The 20010-nt window shown below is 48.7% G+C and overlaps 1 protein-coding gene across 14 annotated transcripts in view; it reads left to right on the forward strand.

Annotated features, from left to right (window-relative positions):
* The window catches only part of TENM4 (teneurin transmembrane protein 4), a 2920333-nt gene that overhangs the window by 2622238 nt on the left and 278085 nt on the right, over positions 1-20010 (forward strand). For 13 of the 14 annotated variants that reach the window (XM_058690343.1, XM_058690336.1, XM_058690342.1 and 10 more), the window contains one exon: positions 396-605. The exons of the other annotated variant lie outside the window; for it this stretch is intronic. In XM_058690343.1, coding sequence (XP_058546326.1) covers positions 396-605 — 210 coding nt within the window. The remainder of the gene's footprint in view (positions 1-395; positions 606-20010) is intronic. 14 annotated transcript variants of the gene reach the window in all.

A 20010-nucleotide genomic window follows, 5' to 3' on the forward strand; every position in this document is an offset into this window, starting at 1 on the left:
CTCATTTTACCAGCGGGGCCACTGAGGCTCAGAGCGGGGTTGCTGTTTGATAGATAGCACAGCCACCCAGAACCAGACTCCAGGTTTTCGGGCCTCTCTCAGAGAACAGGCAAAGCGGGTAGGGCTTCCCGTGTGTTTCCGCGGGCTGCCCCTGTTGGCAAGCCGCGCAGACTTTTCTGCGCCTAGGCCCGGCTCTGCAGAAGAAGTTTGCACCAACTACCTTTGCGGAGGCATCAGCCCCGCCCCCCCGGACCACGTGTGCAGTAGATCGCCCCCTGTTGGGAGCCCCTCCCCCGTTGATGCGTGTTTTATTTTGCTCCCTCCCCCTCCCCGTGTGCCTCGAAACCAATTTTCATTATTTTTTTTCTGTCTGTGTTTGTCTTTGTGGTTCGCAGGTGCTCCCTTGCATTGTTCATCCGCTTCATCAACCCCTATTGAGCAGTCCCCCTCCCCGCCCCCCTCCCCTCCGGCCAATGAGAGCCAGAGGCGGTTGCTAGGCAGCGGTGTGGCCCAGCCAACCCCGGACTCAGACTCTGAGGAAGAGTTTGTCCCTAATTCATTCTTAGTTAAAAGTGGCTCCGCCAGCCTGGGGGTCGCGGCGAACGGTAAGTCCCTCTCTCTTCCTAACTTCTGTGGGTTTTTTGTTGTTGTTTTTTTTCCCTTTCGTTGGTGATGCTGATTAATCTGCCTGCTTGGGCCGCTTGCAGGGGCGGAGGGGCCTGGTGCATGGGGGGCTCGGGGTTTTTGGGGACCTGGTTCAGCTCCGCAGCTCAGGCAGCGCGGCTCCTGCCCCGCTGCGCCGCTGGGATGTGCGGGGGGGGGGGGGGGGTTGTGAGGGGATTGCTGTCCCCATTCCCATGACAAACGTCTGGATAGAGCTGCAGGGACAGAGATGCACAGACAGACCCGAGACAGAAGCCTCAGGTGGAAACCAAGGCAGGCAAAGCCACAGAAACAAAGATCCAAACAGAAAAAGAAAAGAAAGGTTAAAACAAAAATAGCACCGATTGGCCACCTACTCTGTCCAGGACTGTGCCATCACCACTTGTTGCTTTGCTGGATTCTCCTCACAACCCAGCCTAAGAAACTGGTGTCATAGTGTCCCCATTAACCATGAGAAAGCTGAGAGAAAGGATACCACCTGGAGCCCAGCACTGGCTTTGAAAGTTCTTGACTTTCAAACTGCCAGGAGAGAGAGGGCTCTGAAGCCCCAAGCTGCTGCAGGGCTGAATGCTGGTTGCAGAGAGAGCCGCTGGGCACAAGCATGGATCTGTCCATAATGAACACTATTCGTCTTCGTTGTGCCCTGACTCTTACAGAGAAGAGGTATGGGAGGATATGGTGGCAGAGCCCTACGTAGACTTAGAGCTAGCAGCCCCAGGTTTCAGCACCTGGTCAGGTGCTGTGTGACATGGGTCAAGGTCTTGCCCTCTCTGTGTCCAGCAGAGGCCAGTCTACTTCTTTGCAAGGATGCCTAGAAGCTTCCAAGAGAGGGAATAATATACAGCCTCTACGCTCTTTGAAAATCAGACAGGAGGTCTTTGGACTTAGTGGTTCTCTTCTGCCAAAATCTCAGGCCCTACATTCTCTGTAACCAAAAGCCAAACCATGCTCCGGGGACTATTTAACCTTTGTGCTCTCTGAGAGTGACATTGTCCTTTTGGTGGTTTGGTGTCACCGCTTCTCTATACATTTTACCTGCTCATGTTTTAAACTATGCACAAAAACAGGAACCCTGGACTAGGAGGTAGGAAACCTGTGCACAAGACCAGCTCTGTGGCTCCCTGGCTACTTGTCCTGGGCAAATGACTGTCTCTCTCTCTAGGCATCAGTTTCCCATCTTGCCAGTAAAGGAGCAATCTCTAAGGTGCTCTGAATATATGAATGTCATGTGGTACTGACAGAGGTGTGCCAGCCAGTAGCTTTCTTAAGCTTACTTGCAAAAAAAAAAAAAAATACACACACACATACACACACACGTACGATGATATTTTTTGTTCATTTCTGGGTAAATAAGCCTTGCAGGTAAAAGAAAAGGCAGGAGATTAAAGTCTTTAATCTCTCCCTTTGCTAAATAACTGAACAAGAAGAATCACTTTGTTGTAAGTTCTGCAGCAAATTGATAGCATTAGTGCATTATTGATGAGCCAGGAAGATGGGGGAACTTTGGCCTACAAGCTTTCTGCTCAGTTATGCTCCTCTGTGCTCTTCCTGCCTCCAGGGGACCTGGAGACACTTCTGATTCCTTCTCTGGGGTTTTGCTCTGAGTGTGTCACTAAAGGTTAGTTATCAATGTGTCCCTTGACCAAAGGGAGAGTCTGGGTTTTTAATAGCCTGCTGCTCTGGGTTGGTGGGTCATGAGAGAGCCAGTGAGTCTCACTCCACAGCTGGACCCTGCCTGCTACCTTCCTGTCCCCCTGAAACCCCAAACTGAGCGGTCTTCTATGAGCAAAAGGACTTGCTGATACTGCCATAAACCCAGCACTAGTGCGTGGAGACGACTGGACCCTGCCACGTATTGGACCCGATATATGTTTTGAAGGTTTTGTTTGATTTGTTTTCATGAAAGAAGTGTGAAGTTATTTTAATAGGATCTTTATTGTTTTGTCGATTATAAAAGTAACAATGCTTGTTAACATTCAGACAATACAGAATGGTAAAAAGCAAAGTTCTCTTGTAATCCCTCCTCCCAGAGGTAACCACTTTTAACAGTTTGGTGCATGGCCTTAGAGGCACTTTTTGGGCAGTGCTGACTTAATGAGCAAATAAATGAATGCGCAAGAGATACAAACTCTTTGAGGACCAAGTGCAGCCAAGAAAGCAAGGACCATGGGGTCCAGCTTTCTGAAATGAGGTCCCAGATATGTGACCCTGGGCAAAGTACCTAACCTCCCAGACCATCAGTTGCTTTATCTGTGATATGGGGAAAAGCTTCCAAGGTTGCTATAGAGTTTAAGAATGGTCAAGGTGGGGCGCCTTAGTGGCTTAGTCGGTTAAGTGTCTGACTTCGGCTCAGGTCCTGATCTCATGGTTTGTGAGTTCGAGCCCCATGTCAGCCTCTGTGCTGACAGCTCAGAGCCTGGAGCCTGTGTCATATTCTGTGTCTGCCCTCTCTCTCTTCCCCTCCCCTGCTCATGCTCTGTCTCGCACTGTCTCTCAAAAATAAATCGATGTTAAAAAAAATATGGTAAAGGTGAGGTGCCTGGATGGCTCAGCTAGTTAAGCCCGGGACTCTTGATCTCAGCTCAGGTCTTGATCTCAGGGTCATGAATTCAAGCCCCAGGTTGGGCTGTGCGCTGGGCATGAAGCCTACTTGAAAAAAAAATTGGTGAAGATGACAGACGTCCCTCTTTCCCTTCCCTATGGCCACATTCCCTTGCAGGGATCGAAGACTTTAGAGACCACCCTAAAGGGATGAATTACTGAAGCTCTTTCTGAGGCAGGCTTCCCCAGACACTTAATTCCCAATGTACTTTAAATGACAAAGGCAGCCCCTCGGGCTCCTATCTGGGGGGGAAAGGAAGCGGCTTCCTTTGGTGGGAGCTGACTCAGCGCCCTGCGCTGGAGGGCGCAGGAGGGCTGACCCTCTGGAAAGCAGCCTCCCCAGGAGCTCGGGCTGCTCGCTCCAGGGGCTCCCCAGAGGCCCTCTGCCTACAGCTGTGTCAACTCCAGCACAGGGCTGTGGTCTCAGGGCCGCGACGCCTCAAAGCTGCCCTGCCAAAATCCCCGTGTAAAGTGCAAGGCGAACGCGTGGGGCATTACAGAACAGCTCATTGTCCCTGCACAAAAGAAAACAGGCGAAGGAGCCCTTTCTGTCATCAAAGTCCTAATCCGCCCCCAAGGACAACCATCTAGAAAACACTGATATATATAAAGAAAGATTGCGCTCAAATATCAACTCGTCACAGCTGAAAAGCTAAGGAAGTGGTTAGGATTAGGTAGGTATTTGTCCCTACCCCAGAGAAACTTTTTAGAATAAATATTAAGCGTTCCGTGAATTGTCATAATCTAAATTCTGAAGTACAGCGACTTTTAAAACCTGGAGGGTGGGGCGCCTGGGTGGCGCAGTCGGTTAAGCGTCCGGCTTCAGCCAGGTCACGATCTCGCGGTCCGTGAGTTCGAGCCCCGCGTCAGGCTCTGGGCTGATGGCTCGGAGCCTGGAGCCTGTTTCCGATTCTGTGTCTCCCTCTCTCTCTGCCCCTCCCCCGTTCATGCTCTGTCTCTCTCTGTCCCCAAAATAAATAAAAAATGTTGAAAAAAAAAATTAAAAAAAAAAAAAAAAAAAAAAAAACCTGGAGGGTAATATTTAAGAGGGTCAGGGAATAAAAACTCAGAGAAAGATGTCAGTTTCTCAAAGCCAAGGGGAGGTAGAGGTGGGGGGAGAATTGACATGCAACAAGCACCTTCTGTGTGTCTTTCTCTACATGCATTAACTTATTTGAGCTTCCATTTATTTCTATTTTTCTGCCAGGAAACTGAGGCCCAGCAAGGGCCGGTAACCTGCCCATAGCTCCACTGCTTCGAAGGGGCATATTAAAGATTTCAGATCCAAGCCTGCTTGATTCCAGAATCTCCTGTCTTCTTCCTCCCACCCGGCCCCCATTTGTTTTGATTTGTTTCCAATGCCAGGTCCCATTATTTCTGTGTGTCCTTAGCAGGAGACTGGAGAAGAGAAGAGGAATTCCACCAAAAAAAAAAAAAAAAAAAAAAAAAAAAAAACAAAACTTAAAGATTTTTTTTTGATTTTTTTTTTAATGTTTATTTATTTTTGAGAGAGAGAGAGAGACAGAGCGTGAGCGTGGGAGGGGTAGAGAGAGAGGGAGACACAGAACCTGAAGCAGGCTCTGGGCTCTGAGCTGTCAGCACAGAGCCCGACGCGGGGCTTGAACTCACGAGCTGTGAGATCATGACCTGAGCTGAAATCAGCCGCCCAACCGACTGAGCCACCCAGGTGCCCCAACTTAAAGATTTTTAAGAGAATTTTTTAAAAAGAATTACAAGCGGGGTGCCTGGTGGCTCAGTCAGTTAAGTGTCTGCCTTCAACTCAGGTCATGATCTCACAGTTTGTGAGTTCAAGCCCCGCATCAGGCTGCCTGCTCTTAGCACAGAGCCTGCTTCAGATACTCTGCTCTGCTCTTTCTATGCTCCTCCCCCACTCCCTCTCTGTCTGTCTCCAAATAAATAAACTTTTAAGAAAAAAAAAAAAGAACTACAAATTGTTAGATTCCTATTGCTTCACACATCTTTATGAAGTACCTATTATGTGACAGGTGTTTAATCCCATTGAATTTTGGAATCTCATTGCATCAGGTTGAATCTCATTGAATCTTCATATCCTGTGATGTGAAGATTTTTAGTCTCATTGAGGCCATAGAGGACCAGAGAGGTTAAGTAACTTCCTAAATCACACAGCTTCTAACTGATAGATTCGAACCTCAGGTCTGTCTGATACCACAGAGTAGAATCTTTCAGTTGTGTTTTTGTGAGGACACTGAAGTTTCAAAGGTGAGTAAGTACAAATGACTTAGACATTACATTTTAGTGCTGCTTCATGAGAGATAGCCCTGGATGCTGGGCCATCCATGGCTTTTTCCCCCCCCTTTTCTTTTCTTTCCCCTCTTCCCCATACTCTGCTCCGGGCCCTTCCCACCTCTCCTTACAAATTTCTCAGGCTGGTCACACTGGTCAACATCACTGTTGTTTGGCAGTTTCATTGACTTTCTCAGGTCTTAAGCAGCTGGGATTATTTTGTTTTGACTTCCAACCCAGTGGAGGAGTGTTTATTTTTCTTTCTGAATGGGAAACACTGCTACGTATGCCAGCTCCTTCCAAAAGTGTTTTCTTAAAACGAAACAAAACAAAACAAAAAATTCAACTTAATTTAGAACCTATCCAGATTCCCCTGAGGGAGTCTGCCCGGGTCCTTTCTAGTCAGTTTGTGAAATCAGAAGGCAAAATTGTGCCTGTTTCCTACCACTGAGAAGTGTTCAGTGACATTTTGTCTCCTTTTGCTGTGAATTTCATGGAACCTAATTTAGTTATTCCATGTCAACTGCAGGTACGTGGATCTGGTTGTTTCCCCCGTCCCAAAGGTCAAGGACATTGGGGTGTGTGAAATCTTCAAGCAATTCTGTTCACCTCTCCTCTAAGTCTGTTGCATTTCAAATACTCTTGTCCTTTCTTATACCAGCTATGTGGAGAAGTTAAGTTACCTAACTCCTAGTAGCAAAACAAATTGATTTCTTCCTTTATCCATTCATTCACGGTGACATTTGAAATGTCTGTGGATGTTTTCCGGACAAATGGGGGGAAAGAGCATTCTAAGCAGAGAGACCCCATAAAATAGGTATTAAACCAATGGGATCAAAACTCTTCGATGAACCCCTTAGAGTCAGATTCCTTTCAGAATTCAGAAATTTTCAGGTTTAAGAAAGAAAATACAGTTCATGTGATGTATTTTTCCTAACATTCCCAGAGTGCTCAGAAGGTCCACGGTAATCAAACACATCAGTATTTCTGCAGTGAATACTAAGACTCATGGGATTTAAAAAATTTTTTTAAAAAGGACTCTGAGCCTCGTGTCAGTTCAAGTTTTACCATGAAAAGAATTTTAATAGAACTTTTGGTCTTAGAGTTTGGGGGATTTCGGAATGGTGGTTAATGGATGGTGATTCTGAATTGCACCTTTTTAAAAATGAGAGTACCAGGATTCAAAGGCTTAGTAACTTGCCCATGGTTATAGAGATAACTAGATAGCTTGATAACTAGGAGGTATGATACAGGTGCAAGTTGCTGGCTGGGCAGCTCCATAAAAAAATTGCTGTTTATCCATAACAGCTACTTGGAAAGGCCAGCCCCCTCTGCTGTTGATGTGGGAGCTTAGGAGGCCAGGCCAGGCCGGCAGGCTGGCTGTCTTGCTGCAGGGGCATTCAGGAGCAATCTTCCAGAATCCAGAACTTAGCATGCTGCTCTGAGTTCGTAAGGAACTTCCCTGGTAGCCCCTCGGATGGGTGGGCCTTCTTTCTTAATGCCCTGCCACCTTCTGTTCACACTCCCCCTTAACAGTCTGGTGGCCTGATTATCCATGTCTGATTTCCATGTTCAACTGTAGGTTCCTTGAGCCTTCTCCAAGGCTGTATGCTCCCTATTGAGTACCACATTGTAGGTATTACAACCAGAAGTGAAAAATGTTGATGTTTACTCTTCCTCCTTCCTTCCAGCCCTCCTCCCGCACCACACACACAAAACCACGCCCCCTCAGAACAGTGCAATGAGCCACGTTCCCGGTATACTCGTGGAGACTCTCAGAGATGAAGTGATTTGCCCAAGTGCTGGAAAGTCGAGCTTCAAAGCATGGCCCTAGACTTCATGCCCTTTCCACCTTACCAGGTGCCTCCCTCAACTAAACAAGCCTTCACCTGTGGCCTCCCACCAGGGGCCAGCGATTCGTGCCCCCCTAATTGGGGGCGGTGGGGACAACCACACCGAGGTGACTTCTGTTTTTGTACAGTTTACAAAGCCCTTTTTCATACGTTACCTCAGGCAAACTCTGGTGATTCTAATTTAATTGCCACATTGGCTTTCTAGGAGGTAAGGCTTCTTCCTGACCTTGCAAAATAAACAGGTCACATTTTGAATTAATGTAACTAAATGTCCTGGGAGAACCAGAGCCCTTTAATTAGTCACTCACGTGACACAACTGTAGACTCTTTGCAGCTCCTTTTCCACTAATTTCCCAAAATACCATTGCATTAAAAGGTACAAAAATAACATTTTTGGTGTATGGCTTGATTAGATCTAGGAATTCCTAGACCACCCCCTGAGGAAGGCACGTTAGCCATGCGCCTGGGCTTTTTCCATCTGGAAACTAAGCCTGGTTTGTGTCCCCGTTGAAATGTTAGTGACCTGCTCCATGAGGCCCTGTGGACACCAGACCGTGTCATAGAGCATCTCCTGACACTTCAGGCCCAGACTGTTGAAGAGGTGCCTGGAGGGAGGTCACAGAGAGTTTGGGAGATCAGTACAACTAACCCTTGTGTGGCCCCCACATTCCCAGAGGGCATTCACATCTGTCACCTCGTGGGATCCGCAGCACATTGCTGTGAGGCTGGCCCAATGAGAAGTGCTGGGAGCACCATCATACACTGGAGGACACACATGCACAGAGAGAAGCAGCTTGGCACAGAGATGCCCGTTTGGTACACAGCTTTGAGCCAGGTTTGGATTTGCTCACAGTGGGTCGGTCCAACCTGTGAGGCCCACCGCCATCCACAGAAGCTCAGCTTGCTGGTTGTAAACCTCACCTGGAGAGAGGCCTCACCGTGACCCACCTGAGTTGTCCCAGACACCCGTTTGTGAGGAGGCAGGTGTCGGCGAGCAGCGGGACCTGGCCCCCGAGCCCAGCTCTGCCTCTGGCCTGCAGTGCGACCCTGCAGGAGCCTGGGCTCCCTTGGCTTCCCGGTCTGGGCAGTGGGGGAACCAGATTACATCACCATTGCCCAAGCCTGATACACGTGTGCGTCACGTCACTGCCACGGTCTGTACTATAGCTGTGCGTGCCCACCTACACGACTCTTTCCTGCCTCCTTTAACCAAAATTGTTATTATTATTTTTTTCCTGAGGTGACTGCATTTATTTTAAAAGAAAATTGTGTGCTTCTGTTGCAACTCACTTGCCATAAATAGAAGGTAGCTATAGAAATAAAGACAGTGGAAGCAGTTGTCACATTCTGGGGAGAGAATGCCTGCTCAAGGACAGAGCAGAGAGTTGCTCCTCTTTGTTAAGTAGGGGCATTGGCAAGTGTTAGGTGTTAAAAAATAACACACCGGAACTAAGCTGAGACTTCCACGTCGACATCGCCTAAAAGGTTGAAAGCGTCTGTCCTACATGTGACCCAGAGTGCTTTAACGTCCCTTTGTGCCATATGCCACCAAAATCGCATCCGTGGGATAACTTGCCCCTTGGCTTTCTCCGGTACTCTGTCTCAGCTTTCAGTGCTGCTCCCTGCAGCCTGCTGACTTGCAGAATAAACATCTCTTGCTGCTCTCAGAACCTACCCTTCTTGCCTTTCCTAAGTGTGGTCTTCTCTTGAGCAATCTGTTCCCACTGTCCCCTTAGGCCCCCCCCCGCCTGCCTTCTGCCCCTGTCATCAGGTCTGAGCCGGGGGCTCTGAGCTCAGCTGGATCCCTCATCACTGGACTGGTTAATGGCTCCCAGTTTGGACCAGGAAACCATGTGACTTCCTTCCTCCCCCACCTTCCTCTACTTTCTCCCCTCCTCTCTCTCCCTCTGAACTGCCATTATTTATATAGGTGCTTGAAATTAAACAACTAAAAAAAAAAAAAAATTCACTTTGCTCTAAAAGGCCTAAAAGGACCCAAGCCAGAAAAAAAACAGAAACAGCACAATGTAGAGTCACGGGAGAGAAAAATATGGAGATCTACAGATCTCTACTGTGCTGTGTGGCCACAAGCAAGTAAGTTGCTTAACTTCTCTGGATCTGTTTCCTCCTCTGTAAAATGAATGTTATTTTGAATAGTACTTCACAAAATTATGCATATGAGAAAATATGGCCAAGGCTTCTAGCATGATGACTGCTACATAATAGGTACCCAATGAATGTTAGTTTCTTCTTCCCTTTCTGGAATCCGAAAGGTTTGGGCCACATATCTTCGAAAGGAAGGCAGATTCCTGCATGGCCACCCCTTCAAGCTTGGAGGAGGAAAAATAACAGCTCTGTTTGGGAGTCCAGAGCTTTAATCCTCCGCTCCCTCCTGCATGATTTCCAGAGATTCAAGGTAGGGGAGCGAGCCCAAGGCGGCAGCTAAACAAACATGGCAGGGGATTTTGGAAACAGAACCCCAGCCTTCCTTGCTGGAGCTCCCTGCATTGCTTCCATTCCCCATAGTTCCAGGAACTGAGTGCTGATATCTGGTACCAGATGAAACGCCGTGATGCCTTTTCCTTCTGGTCAGCCGGCCTTCCCCCCAGAGTTGAAAGGAGAGGAAAATGACTGGTAATTCATTTAGGCTTCACTCCTTCTCTCCCGAACAGATCACGTTTCTATAAATAACTCTGGGAAGCTGCTGCACACAGTAACAGCAGTCATACATATATTTGCACTTCCAGAGACCTCTCTTTAGCTGCCACAGTGGAGGCTCTTGGGGGAATATACACCTGGCCTGAAGCAGGGTTCCACCACACCAGCTGTGTGACCTCATCTGGGCTCCCTTTTCATGCCCAGTTGCCCATCTGTAAAATGGGAGGAAAAATAGCAATCTGGGAGATGTTCCAACCGCAAGATGGGATAACATCTTAAACACTGAGATTATAGGGAGGGTTAAGTATTTACTGGTCTCCCCTTTTCACCTTTGGCAAAGAATGGGGTATGTTTTTAGGTGGTAAAGAAGTTATCTGATCAAAATTTATGTTGTGATCACTTGTCTGCTGTCATCTTGAGAATGAGCAAAAATGGAGGTTGAGATGATACTTAACCTATTTTCTAGTTTTGCAAATTTTGCTCTCCTTAGCCAAAATATTTCCTACTATGTCTTTTCTCCCCTAGACCACTGCAGTAGTGTCCTCACTGGCCTCCCTGCCCCCTTCCCCATCTTTCCCTTTCCTCTATCCTCACACTGCCCCAGGGTGATCCCTCCAAAGCCCAGATCCCTATCATGGGGACCCTGCAGTGACCCTCTACTTGTTCCCACTGCTGGTAGGCTTAGGGTCTGACTCAGCGTGGCACTATAGCCAAAGCTCTTCTTCCCTGGGGCTCTCTGCTCACTCTGTTTACTTTTGTCCTCCCACCAGGGAGCTCTGGCCACAGTAAACTAACACAGTTCTTGAGGGGACACGGGGCATTCCCGATGCCAAATACAGGGCCCGTGGTGAACATCTGGCATTATTGGGAGCAGAGGCTTCTGAACATAACAAAACCGCATTAATTTATAGTGAGGACAGTGGAAGGGCTTTCTGATTTGGAGTGATATGGGAAGAAATGAAGCTTGTTTGCCCTTCAAAACCAATTCAGTTCAGCAAAGTATTATTAAAGATTTACATCGTGCCAGGGCTCATGGAGAAAAGAAAGCAGTCGGCCCACCTGTTGGTTGTTGGAGAGACAGACACATGCCTGAACAGTCCTGCCCCGGAACAAGCATCCATTAGGGGAGCAAGGAGGCCGGCGTGTCAGGGTATGTGGGGCTCCAGAAGTGTAATGCAAACTGGGAGCCTCAGGGGACTCTCCTGGAGAAAGAGGATGACTCCCGCCCAAGGAGCCCAGGCAAATTTACACACTCAGGTTCTGCCCAGAAGTTAGCTTTACTTTTAGGATCTGCAGGTCTGCTATAGACTAAATGGTGTCCCCTCCGGAAGTCATGTGTTGAAGCCCTAATGCCCCCTGTGACTGTGTTGGAGATAGATCCTTTAAGGAAGTGAGGAAGGCCATCTGAGGTCAAAAGGGTGGAGGAAACCTGAAGGAAACCAGGATTCTTATGAAAGGGACATATGTCCCTTATGGAAGGGACAGCAGCACTCATGCTCACTGCCACGTGACACAGCAAGAAGGTGGCCGTGTGCAGGTCAGGAAGAGAGTTCTCACCAGAAACCAAACCCTGTAGGAACTTTGATCTTGGGCTTTCCAGACTCCAGAACAATGAGAAGGAAATGTCTGTTGTTTAAGGCACCCGCACTGTGGTGCTCAGTCATGGCAGCCCGCGCAGATGAGGAGGTGTTAGGAGGAGCGTGGATGGTCAGACTTTGCATGTCAGGTATTTGTGTGCAACCAAATGCTCCCAGCCTAAATGTGGGGCTTTGAAGCATTTATTTCTTCAAACATTCATTCATTCATTCAGCAGACATTCCCAGGTGTGCATTCTGTCTGGGGTCCTGTGCTAGAGAGTTCTCAGCATACATCATCCATACCCTCCACGTGTGACCAGGTGCCTGGGGGACAGGGAGAGGGAACAGCAGGCAGCGTCTGCTGCAGGGGGCAGTGGTGGAAGACAAGGCTCTCTTCCTCTCTTCAAGGACAGAGCTAGTGTGAGGGGCCCTTCTCTACCCCCCACCCCCAGTCCCCTCTCATGGAGCAGCCTCTCCAGAAGACTCGATTTCCCCGGAGTTTCAGATGGGAATGGAGTGAGCACTGTGGGCTGAGGGCAGGTGTGCGGCCCTGTACTCCAGAAGGAGTACTCATTTCAGAGCTCCTTGAGAGGGGAGAAGGCGGCGGGGCTAGCCTCAGGAACCAAGGAGGGACTGTGTAATAGAAGACCGAATCCCATTACCGCGTCCTTGCAGGGAGCTAGGTGCTGTGCTAAGTGCCCCACCTTTCCCACCCGGTGAATCCGTGTGATTGGTGGGCTCAAGAGCAGAGGAGTTAAGAACGTGGGTTTGAATTTTGGCTCCACCACGACCAGCTGAGACCTTTAGCAAATGATTTAACTTCTGAGTTTCCCTTCTGCCCCATGTATAAAATAGGGATGATAATAATACCTCCTTCATAAGTGTTGTTAGACTTCAGTGTGAAATAAAATATGTGAGGTATGCAGCAAAGAACGAGACCATTATGAAGTCTTAAATGGACACGGCTATCATTGTTATCCTTATTCTGGTTATTGTGTTACCAAACCAAGCCTCAGAAAGGGATGTTGACTTGGCCAAGGTCACACAGATAGTAAGGGGCATTTTCTACCCCAAGTGTGCCTGGCTTCTCAACCCAACTTCCTCTCAGCCCCGCAGGCCACCTTTTCTCCTTCAGCAGCCATTGTCCCCCCTTCTTGATAACCTCCAGGAAACCAAAGGTCTCAGAGAGCCTTCCCCCGCCCCCGACCCCTGCCCCACATCGAAGAGGAGGCTATGTGCACATCATGGTGGTGGTCCCCAACCCCTGGCCAGAGTCCTCCTGAATGAAAACCGCTGAGTTGCGCTCCAGTGCTTAGCTCTTTTAAGATGCCCCTATTGGGCCCCTGCATGGGTGACAAGATGATGCATGAGGTCTGGCTAAGCAGCTTATTTGTCTGAGCTGGTGATGGCCTTTGTCCTGAGTTGGGTTAATGGTAAGGGGCAGCGGCCCTTTAAAGCCTGGACAATGGACAGGCTTCTCAGGTCACCGAATCACTCAGCAAATGGCCTGAGCCCCTCCACTCCACGCTAACCCTGCTCTTCATCTAGCGATGTGCCACTCCCCTCCTGGCTAGGAGGGACATTTGTGTATAAAGGGAGAGAAAGACTCAAAGAGCATTAGAGAGACAAAGGACTTCAGAGGAGTGACCAGAGAGGACAAGGGATAATTCCTGCCTCACTGCCTCTACCCTGTGCTGACCCTGCACTGTGCTTTCCTGCTTTGCTCTTGTCCCTCCCCAGATGCATGGTACCCACAGTGACCAGTGACAGTGATTTCCTGATGCACCTTTCACTACCAAAACCTAATGCTGCAGATGCCAGTTCAGACTTCTGAAGTTGGCAGTCAGGCCCCACTGGAGTGTGCCCCTCCCGCTCCGTCTTGAACCTCTCTGATGCCTCCCCAGGCCCCCCACTCCAGTGAGACACATCATTGACCTTCACTACCTGCTTCAACCTAACCAGCCTTCTCTTACCAGTTTTCTACATTTGATTCTCCATAAGATCTTAATGAAAAAAACACTCAAATATTAAACATTTTTCTCAAAGTCATGGAAACCACCAATTTAAGTCAGCATTCCTTATACGAAAAGTGGTCGAGCTAGATTTGAGGCCAGGCCTTCTGATTCTGAATCCCGGCTTGCTCTCAATGGATGTACTCATTTGTTCTTACTACAAAGATTTCTTGACCACCTACTGTGTTCCAAGCCCTGAGGTGGGGCCAGGAGTACTAATGTGAATCCCGCCCTCAAGGAGGGGCCAAACATAGGGGCGCCTGGGTGGCTCAATTGGTTGAGTGTCCAACTCTTGATTTAGGCTCACATCATGATCTCACGGTTCATGAGTCCAAGTCCCGTGTGAGTGCAGAGACTGCTTGAGATTCTCTCACTCCCTTTCTCTCTGGCCTTCTCTCTCTCTCTCTCAATCAATCAACCAATCAATCAATAAACAAACAAACTTCACAAAAAAAAAGGAGGGGCTTAACATTAACATCCAGTCCAGTCACTGAAGGTTCCACAATGCAAACGTGAAAAGTCCCTAGTGGTTTTGGCATCTAAATGGCCATTGGTGACCATGGTAAGGCCATTTTCAGGGTGTGGGGACTAAACTGGGAGGATGGATAGGAGGTGAGAGGGCAGAAATAGCTTGGATAACTGAGTCTAAGACATTGGACTTGGCATCACAGATTGCTAATCATAACAGGAAAAGGCTCTTTATGGTGGGGAGATCAGGAATGGTCATCTGTGTGACCACTTAGTGGTCAGTGATATGAAGCAAGAAGAGGTACATTCCATTGCATGTGAGATGTGCTTGCCCGGAATGTTAACCGAGTGCTATGAGAAAACAATCAAGACGCATCCAGCACGTAGGACAGTCTGTGGGGCAGCTGGCCTGGACTTTTCAAAAAGGTCAATGTCATGGCAAAAAGGAATCGGGAGTGCTGGAGGGGGTGCTGATGTCTATAGCCATCTTTCAAATGGTCAGGAAAACTTTTATAGAGAAAGATCATGAAACAAAGCAATGTGGCAGCATATTAACAATTAACAGATGTAGCTGAAGAGTATATAGATGTTTTGGAGTCTATTCTTTCAACTTTTCTGTAGGCTCGCAAATTTTCAAAATAAAAAGCGAGGGAGATTTTGCTTGGGTTGGAGAGAGATTGGACAAAGCAGCTGAGTTTTTGGAAAGGTTTCATGGGATGGGTGAGGTGTGGGCACTTTCTGTAGCAAGACCCCACCTTCACCTCCACCTTGGGAGCTCGGAACACAGAAACCCTCTGAACCCTTATAGAGAATTGATAGTTGAGCAGTTGTGATAAAACAGGCCCTTCCTGGGCGTGGAGGGGACTTGTCCAGGCGCTGGAGCTGGTAATGGGAACCACATTGGCAGAAGTGTGTGGAGCCCCACCCCAGAAATAGCCCTTCTGTGTTGAGGCAGGACAACTGGAACGAATTATGTGTATTCATACTTGTTAAACTGCCTTGGCACCAGAAGTGATCCCTGTAACCGGAGCTTTACAACGGTACAGCCATAGTTAAAGTTGGGCCAGCCTTGCCCCCGCACCCTCTCTGTCAGAGGTTTATAGTGAAAGCATAAAGCAATTCAGCATGAGCTGAAACATGAAAAACTCCTCCAGACTGTAAAGGCAAACTTTTCTGTTTAAAGTTTTCTAGAGGGACAGCATTTTAGAACAAAACCTTTTCCATCTCCTGCTTTTCCAGCCCTGGCCAGAATCCCAAAAACCCCCACCCCCTAGCCCCACCCCTCTCCCCATCTCGAACCAAGACCACAATCCTATCAAACACAGAAGCTGCTGCATTCCGTGGTTAGAAGGGTTGTATTGTGGCCGGAGAGTCATGCTTTCTCAGTCTGAGCCCTAAAACTGTGTGGCCTTGGGCAAGTTGGTTTCAGTCTCTGGGCTTCAGCCCCTTGCTAGTTTATAGACGATATTTATTAGAGTCGCTCAGCCCGTACAGGTGTGTGGCATTGAGTGCATGGAGACTGGACACACAATGGCACTGGTAAGCATTGTCTTATTGATCATATCTGAATGTGGCAAATACATAGAGATCTGTAGAGATTAGTTGTCTTTTTTGATCATGAAGAAAAGCTTATCCAAAGTGACTCTGTTTTTTAGCTAAAAGGTCAGTGAAGTCGGGTTCTCAATGGAAGAGAAATTACATGGAAAGACACAGGGAAAGAATTTGATTTTGTCCTCTTGTTAAGAATTTGGGGGGGCTTCTAGATGGCTCAGTTGGTTAAGTGTCTGACTCTTGATTTCGGTTTAGATCATGATCTCGTGGTTTGTGAGATCGAGCCCCGTGTCAGGCTCTACACTGACAGTGTGGAGCCTGCTTGGGATTCTTTGATTCATTCTCTCTCTCTCTCCCTCTCTCTTTCTCTCTCTCTCTCTTCCCGCCCCCCCAGCCCCCCCCCCAATTTGTACACACACTCTCTCAAAATAAGTAAATAAACTTAAAAAAAATAATTTGGGACACCTGAGTGGCTCACTCTGTTAAGTGTCCCAACTTCTGCTCAGGTCATGATCTCATGGTTCGTGGGTTTGAGCCCCGCGTCAGGCCCAGTGCTGACAGCTCAGAGCCTGGAGCCTGCTTCAGATTCTGTCTCCTTCTCTTTCTGCCCCTCAACTGCTCCCACTCACTCTCGCTCTCTCTCTCTCAACAATAAAATAAAAAATTTTAAAAAAAAAAGAACTTTTGGTAAAAGGGGGGTTGACTTTGAAGTCAAATAGTCCCAGTTTAAAAATCCAGCCTCTGCCACTTACTGGCAATGTGCCCCAGGCAGGTTAATAATCCATTTTGAGCCTCGGTCACTTCATCTGTTATATAGGGTATAACAATGCCAGCATAGGGTGAGTGAGGAACCAACACACCTCCTGAAAAGCTCTTCGCTCAGCACCTACCAACTAATAAGCATTTAATGAACAGAGCTATAGTTAATACTGACTTTGAGACGAGGAAGGGTCTTCATATCCAGACCTGTCTCTCAAATGTTCTTGGGCACCAGGAATCATAGCCCAAGGGCAGCCAGCTGACATCAAAAGCCCCGCCTGTAGACCTTCCAATAGATGATGAAAATGCACTGTGATTTCTGTCCTTGTGAAGCTCTTAGCCTAGCCCCTCAAGCTATTCGGGGTTTGATGGGCTAGGGGGACACTGAGGATGAGGAGAAGCTTTCGTTGCTATTTCAGAGTGAGGTAGCTCCTTCAGCTATGGCCAGCTGGTTTGTTTGGAGCCTAGTTACCCGGACATGAGAACCAGCAAAGGGGATAACCTTCACTCACCTGTTCCATCTGGCAAACCTGGCTAGGAATGGGGGCGGAAAGAGTAGACCAGAATCAGTTTCCTTGTTTTTTTCTGAGTCAGGATTAAGAACCCCAAACTGCTTCATGGAAGGTTCGGCCTTTTCATCTGAGTCACCACAGTGTCAACCAGTTTATCCCGCACAGGACGTCCCCACCAATCCCAGCTACGTCCCCACTGTGACTTTGGAAGATCACTTCACCCACTTGGCCCTCACTCTTCTTATCTCTAAAGAGAGAATACGACCACCTGCTCTACGGGCCTCTCCAGCCTGTCCTGTGGCTTCTGTGAGTTAACACACATAAGAGTGTCGGCTGCACCAAAGAGGCTGGGAGGCAGCCCCCAGGAGCACACTCTCCAGCCAGGCAGGCACATTGTATGCACCAGCGCGCTAGGTGTTTTCCTGAAAAGCTACATGCAAACAGAGGATGTTATTACTAAAATACTTGGTAAATAGAATATTTAGTAAACGGAAACACTGTAAGGATAGGAGAGAGAGAATACTAATATTTACTTACCATCTGTTACCCTTAATTTATTCTGCTTTTGGCATCTAGATTCTTGACTGTGTATTTTGCATGTTCGGGTAGCACACCTGGATTGTCAAGACTTTCAAACAGGTCATCCGCAGTATCATTAAAGATCTAGGCATAGTTTCCTACCAGAAAAAAAAAAAATGATTTTCAAATATGCATTGAAAATCGCCATCCCTCTGGACAGGTGAGAATTTATGACAGGCAATTAAATGATGTGTATTTGCCCAATGTGTATTTCTCCTGTTAAAGCAGAGGAAGTAATATATAAAAGGGGGCAGATGAGGTTAGAAAGGGGCTGGACTTGTTTCCTGCTCACTTGTAGGTTGGGTTAAACATTTCCAATCCCTTGGATATGCATTCCTTGGGATAGCACTCTGCCGCTCACAGCTGCTCCCAACCCCTCACCCTATACCAGGTTCCTTTCCTTTTCTGTGTCACTGCTTTTAAGAGTCAAGGTCCTTCAAAACGTGCCTCTTCCAAGACTGAAAAATTGCCTAAAGTCTGGGGAGTGAGGTCACCCTCTTCCTCTGGGGCCTCCTGCCCCGGCTCGGAGGCTGTCACCTGTGGACTGGGAACAGCTGCGTGTTTGTTGTCTGAAAGATGCACGCCTGTAAGCGTCCTTAGCTAGGACTCCTTCTCTGGGGCTGGCAGCAGGTGCACATTTCCGGGGTGGGAAGAAAGAGTCTATCCCAAAGACCCTCACGGGATCTCATGCCAGCTCCTGGGGAGTTTCATCAGGTTTACAAGTCTGGTCAGCGCTCCTGCTGCCCCTTCAGTCCTGCGGGGACTCTCTCGGAAAGACGCCCCGTGTGGAGGAAGGGGCACAGGCTTCGGAGGGAACGTGAACCAGCCTCGGATGGCCACTTCTCCAGTGTGCAGCCACATGGCTTTGAACCACCTATCCCCCCACTCTGAGTCTGATTTTTGTCCTTTGCAAAATAAGGATAATAATTCTCATCTCAGGGGTGGGGGGCAGTTGGCAACTGAGTTAGGTAGTACTTGTGAAAAGATGCAGGGGGGTCCTGGTGCATGGTAAACACAAGAACAAGTCAGTCCTCTCACCCAGCGGCTGCTAGAGGACCCACTCTGGTGCACTGCCCACAGAGTGTGCTTGTGAACAGGCAAGGTATCCGAGAGGGGGAGCAGATCACAGTCAGCACTAGAGGAGGCCAGCCAGCTGGTACTCCGGAGCTGTTCTCAGAGTGACTCACGCCGTGCTTCTCCACGTGTAAAAGACCTCATCACCCCGAGTCTCTCCACTGCTCAGGAATGGCAAGAACTACTTCTCAAGATTGTCACAGGATCCAATGATATCACGTGTATGAGAGCATCAGGCACAGTGGCTGGCGCCTGGCAGATGCTCAGAAAATGCTGAATTCTACAAAAAAAGAGATTTTGTTAAAGACAGGCCAGGAATGCGGTCTGTGATCCCTGCCTGCCCCCGAGACAGCTGTGTGAGGTGACATGAGTCAGGGCAGCTCAGGCTGCAAGGGAGAGCCTCCTCCAGATTGTACAACACATTGGGGGGGTACCAGGAGCCAAGTGGCCGAGCTCCCCTGTCTGTCTTGCCCCAGCACCTGCTTCTGGTGGGTCCCAGCTAGCATCCTGCCAGGGCTTTGCCCTCCTGCCTCCCAGCCCTGAAGCCAGGCTGCTTTCAAGTCAACAGCCTTCTGTTGGGCACGCCTGGTTTTACATGTGCTTTCTGCAGGCCCGTCAGTCTGCCCGCGCAGGCCCACCTGCCAGCCCCCCATTTGTCACCTTCTCTGCTCCTCCCACACACGTGGCCCCTTTCCCAGCTCTGCCCTTTTCTACAGGAGTACCTTTGCTAGGTGCCTGTGAGTGCTTTCATGTCCCTTGGCATGTCCCTTAATTATTTCCTTTTCACAGGTGAGGCAACCGAGACTCAGAGCGATCAAGCAGTGTGCCCAGGGTCAGGCAGTTCGCAGGTGGCAAGCCCATAGTGGCCAGTGCGAGAGTTCGTGGTCTCTGCACCCACCCAGCAAGGACTCCCAGGAAGAGCGTCATGGTGCCATTGGTTCCAGGGGACACGCCTGCCGGGGCATTCAGAGTGCAGGATGTTTGTTCACTCATTCACTTAACAAAGCGAGGCAATTTGTCAGGTTCTTTTTGTAGCTCTTAGGCAGAGGGGCTCAGGCAGAGACGGCTCTTGGCTTTAACAGAGAATGGCTTGAGGGTGCTATTTCTGGTAGGCCTGGGACCAGAGGGAGAAGAGAAAGCAGCTGTAGAGATTGGGTAAGTGCTTGGCTTGTCAGAAACATAATCCCCCCACACCTGTGCCCTGGAAACACGATCCAGGGCTCTGAGATGCACTTTCGTCTGTCACCAGGGTGTCCCCAGGGTGACCTGCCCAACCATATCCAAGCTGGTAGGGCTCAGGTTACAGAGCCCATTCTCAGGGCCCTTGAGTCCCAACAATGGCTGTTTGTCCTTTGGAACTGCCATCCCCCAGGAGGAATGTTAATGGGACCAAGAATGGAGGGGGGAAGGGGGGCAGACTGACCAGTCGGAGCCCACT

The sequence above is a fragment of the Neofelis nebulosa genome, chromosome 10, assembly GCF_028018385.1.
Source record: "Neofelis nebulosa isolate mNeoNeb1 chromosome 10, mNeoNeb1.pri, whole genome shotgun sequence".
Lineage (NCBI taxonomy): Eukaryota > Metazoa > Chordata > Mammalia > Carnivora > Felidae > Neofelis > Neofelis nebulosa.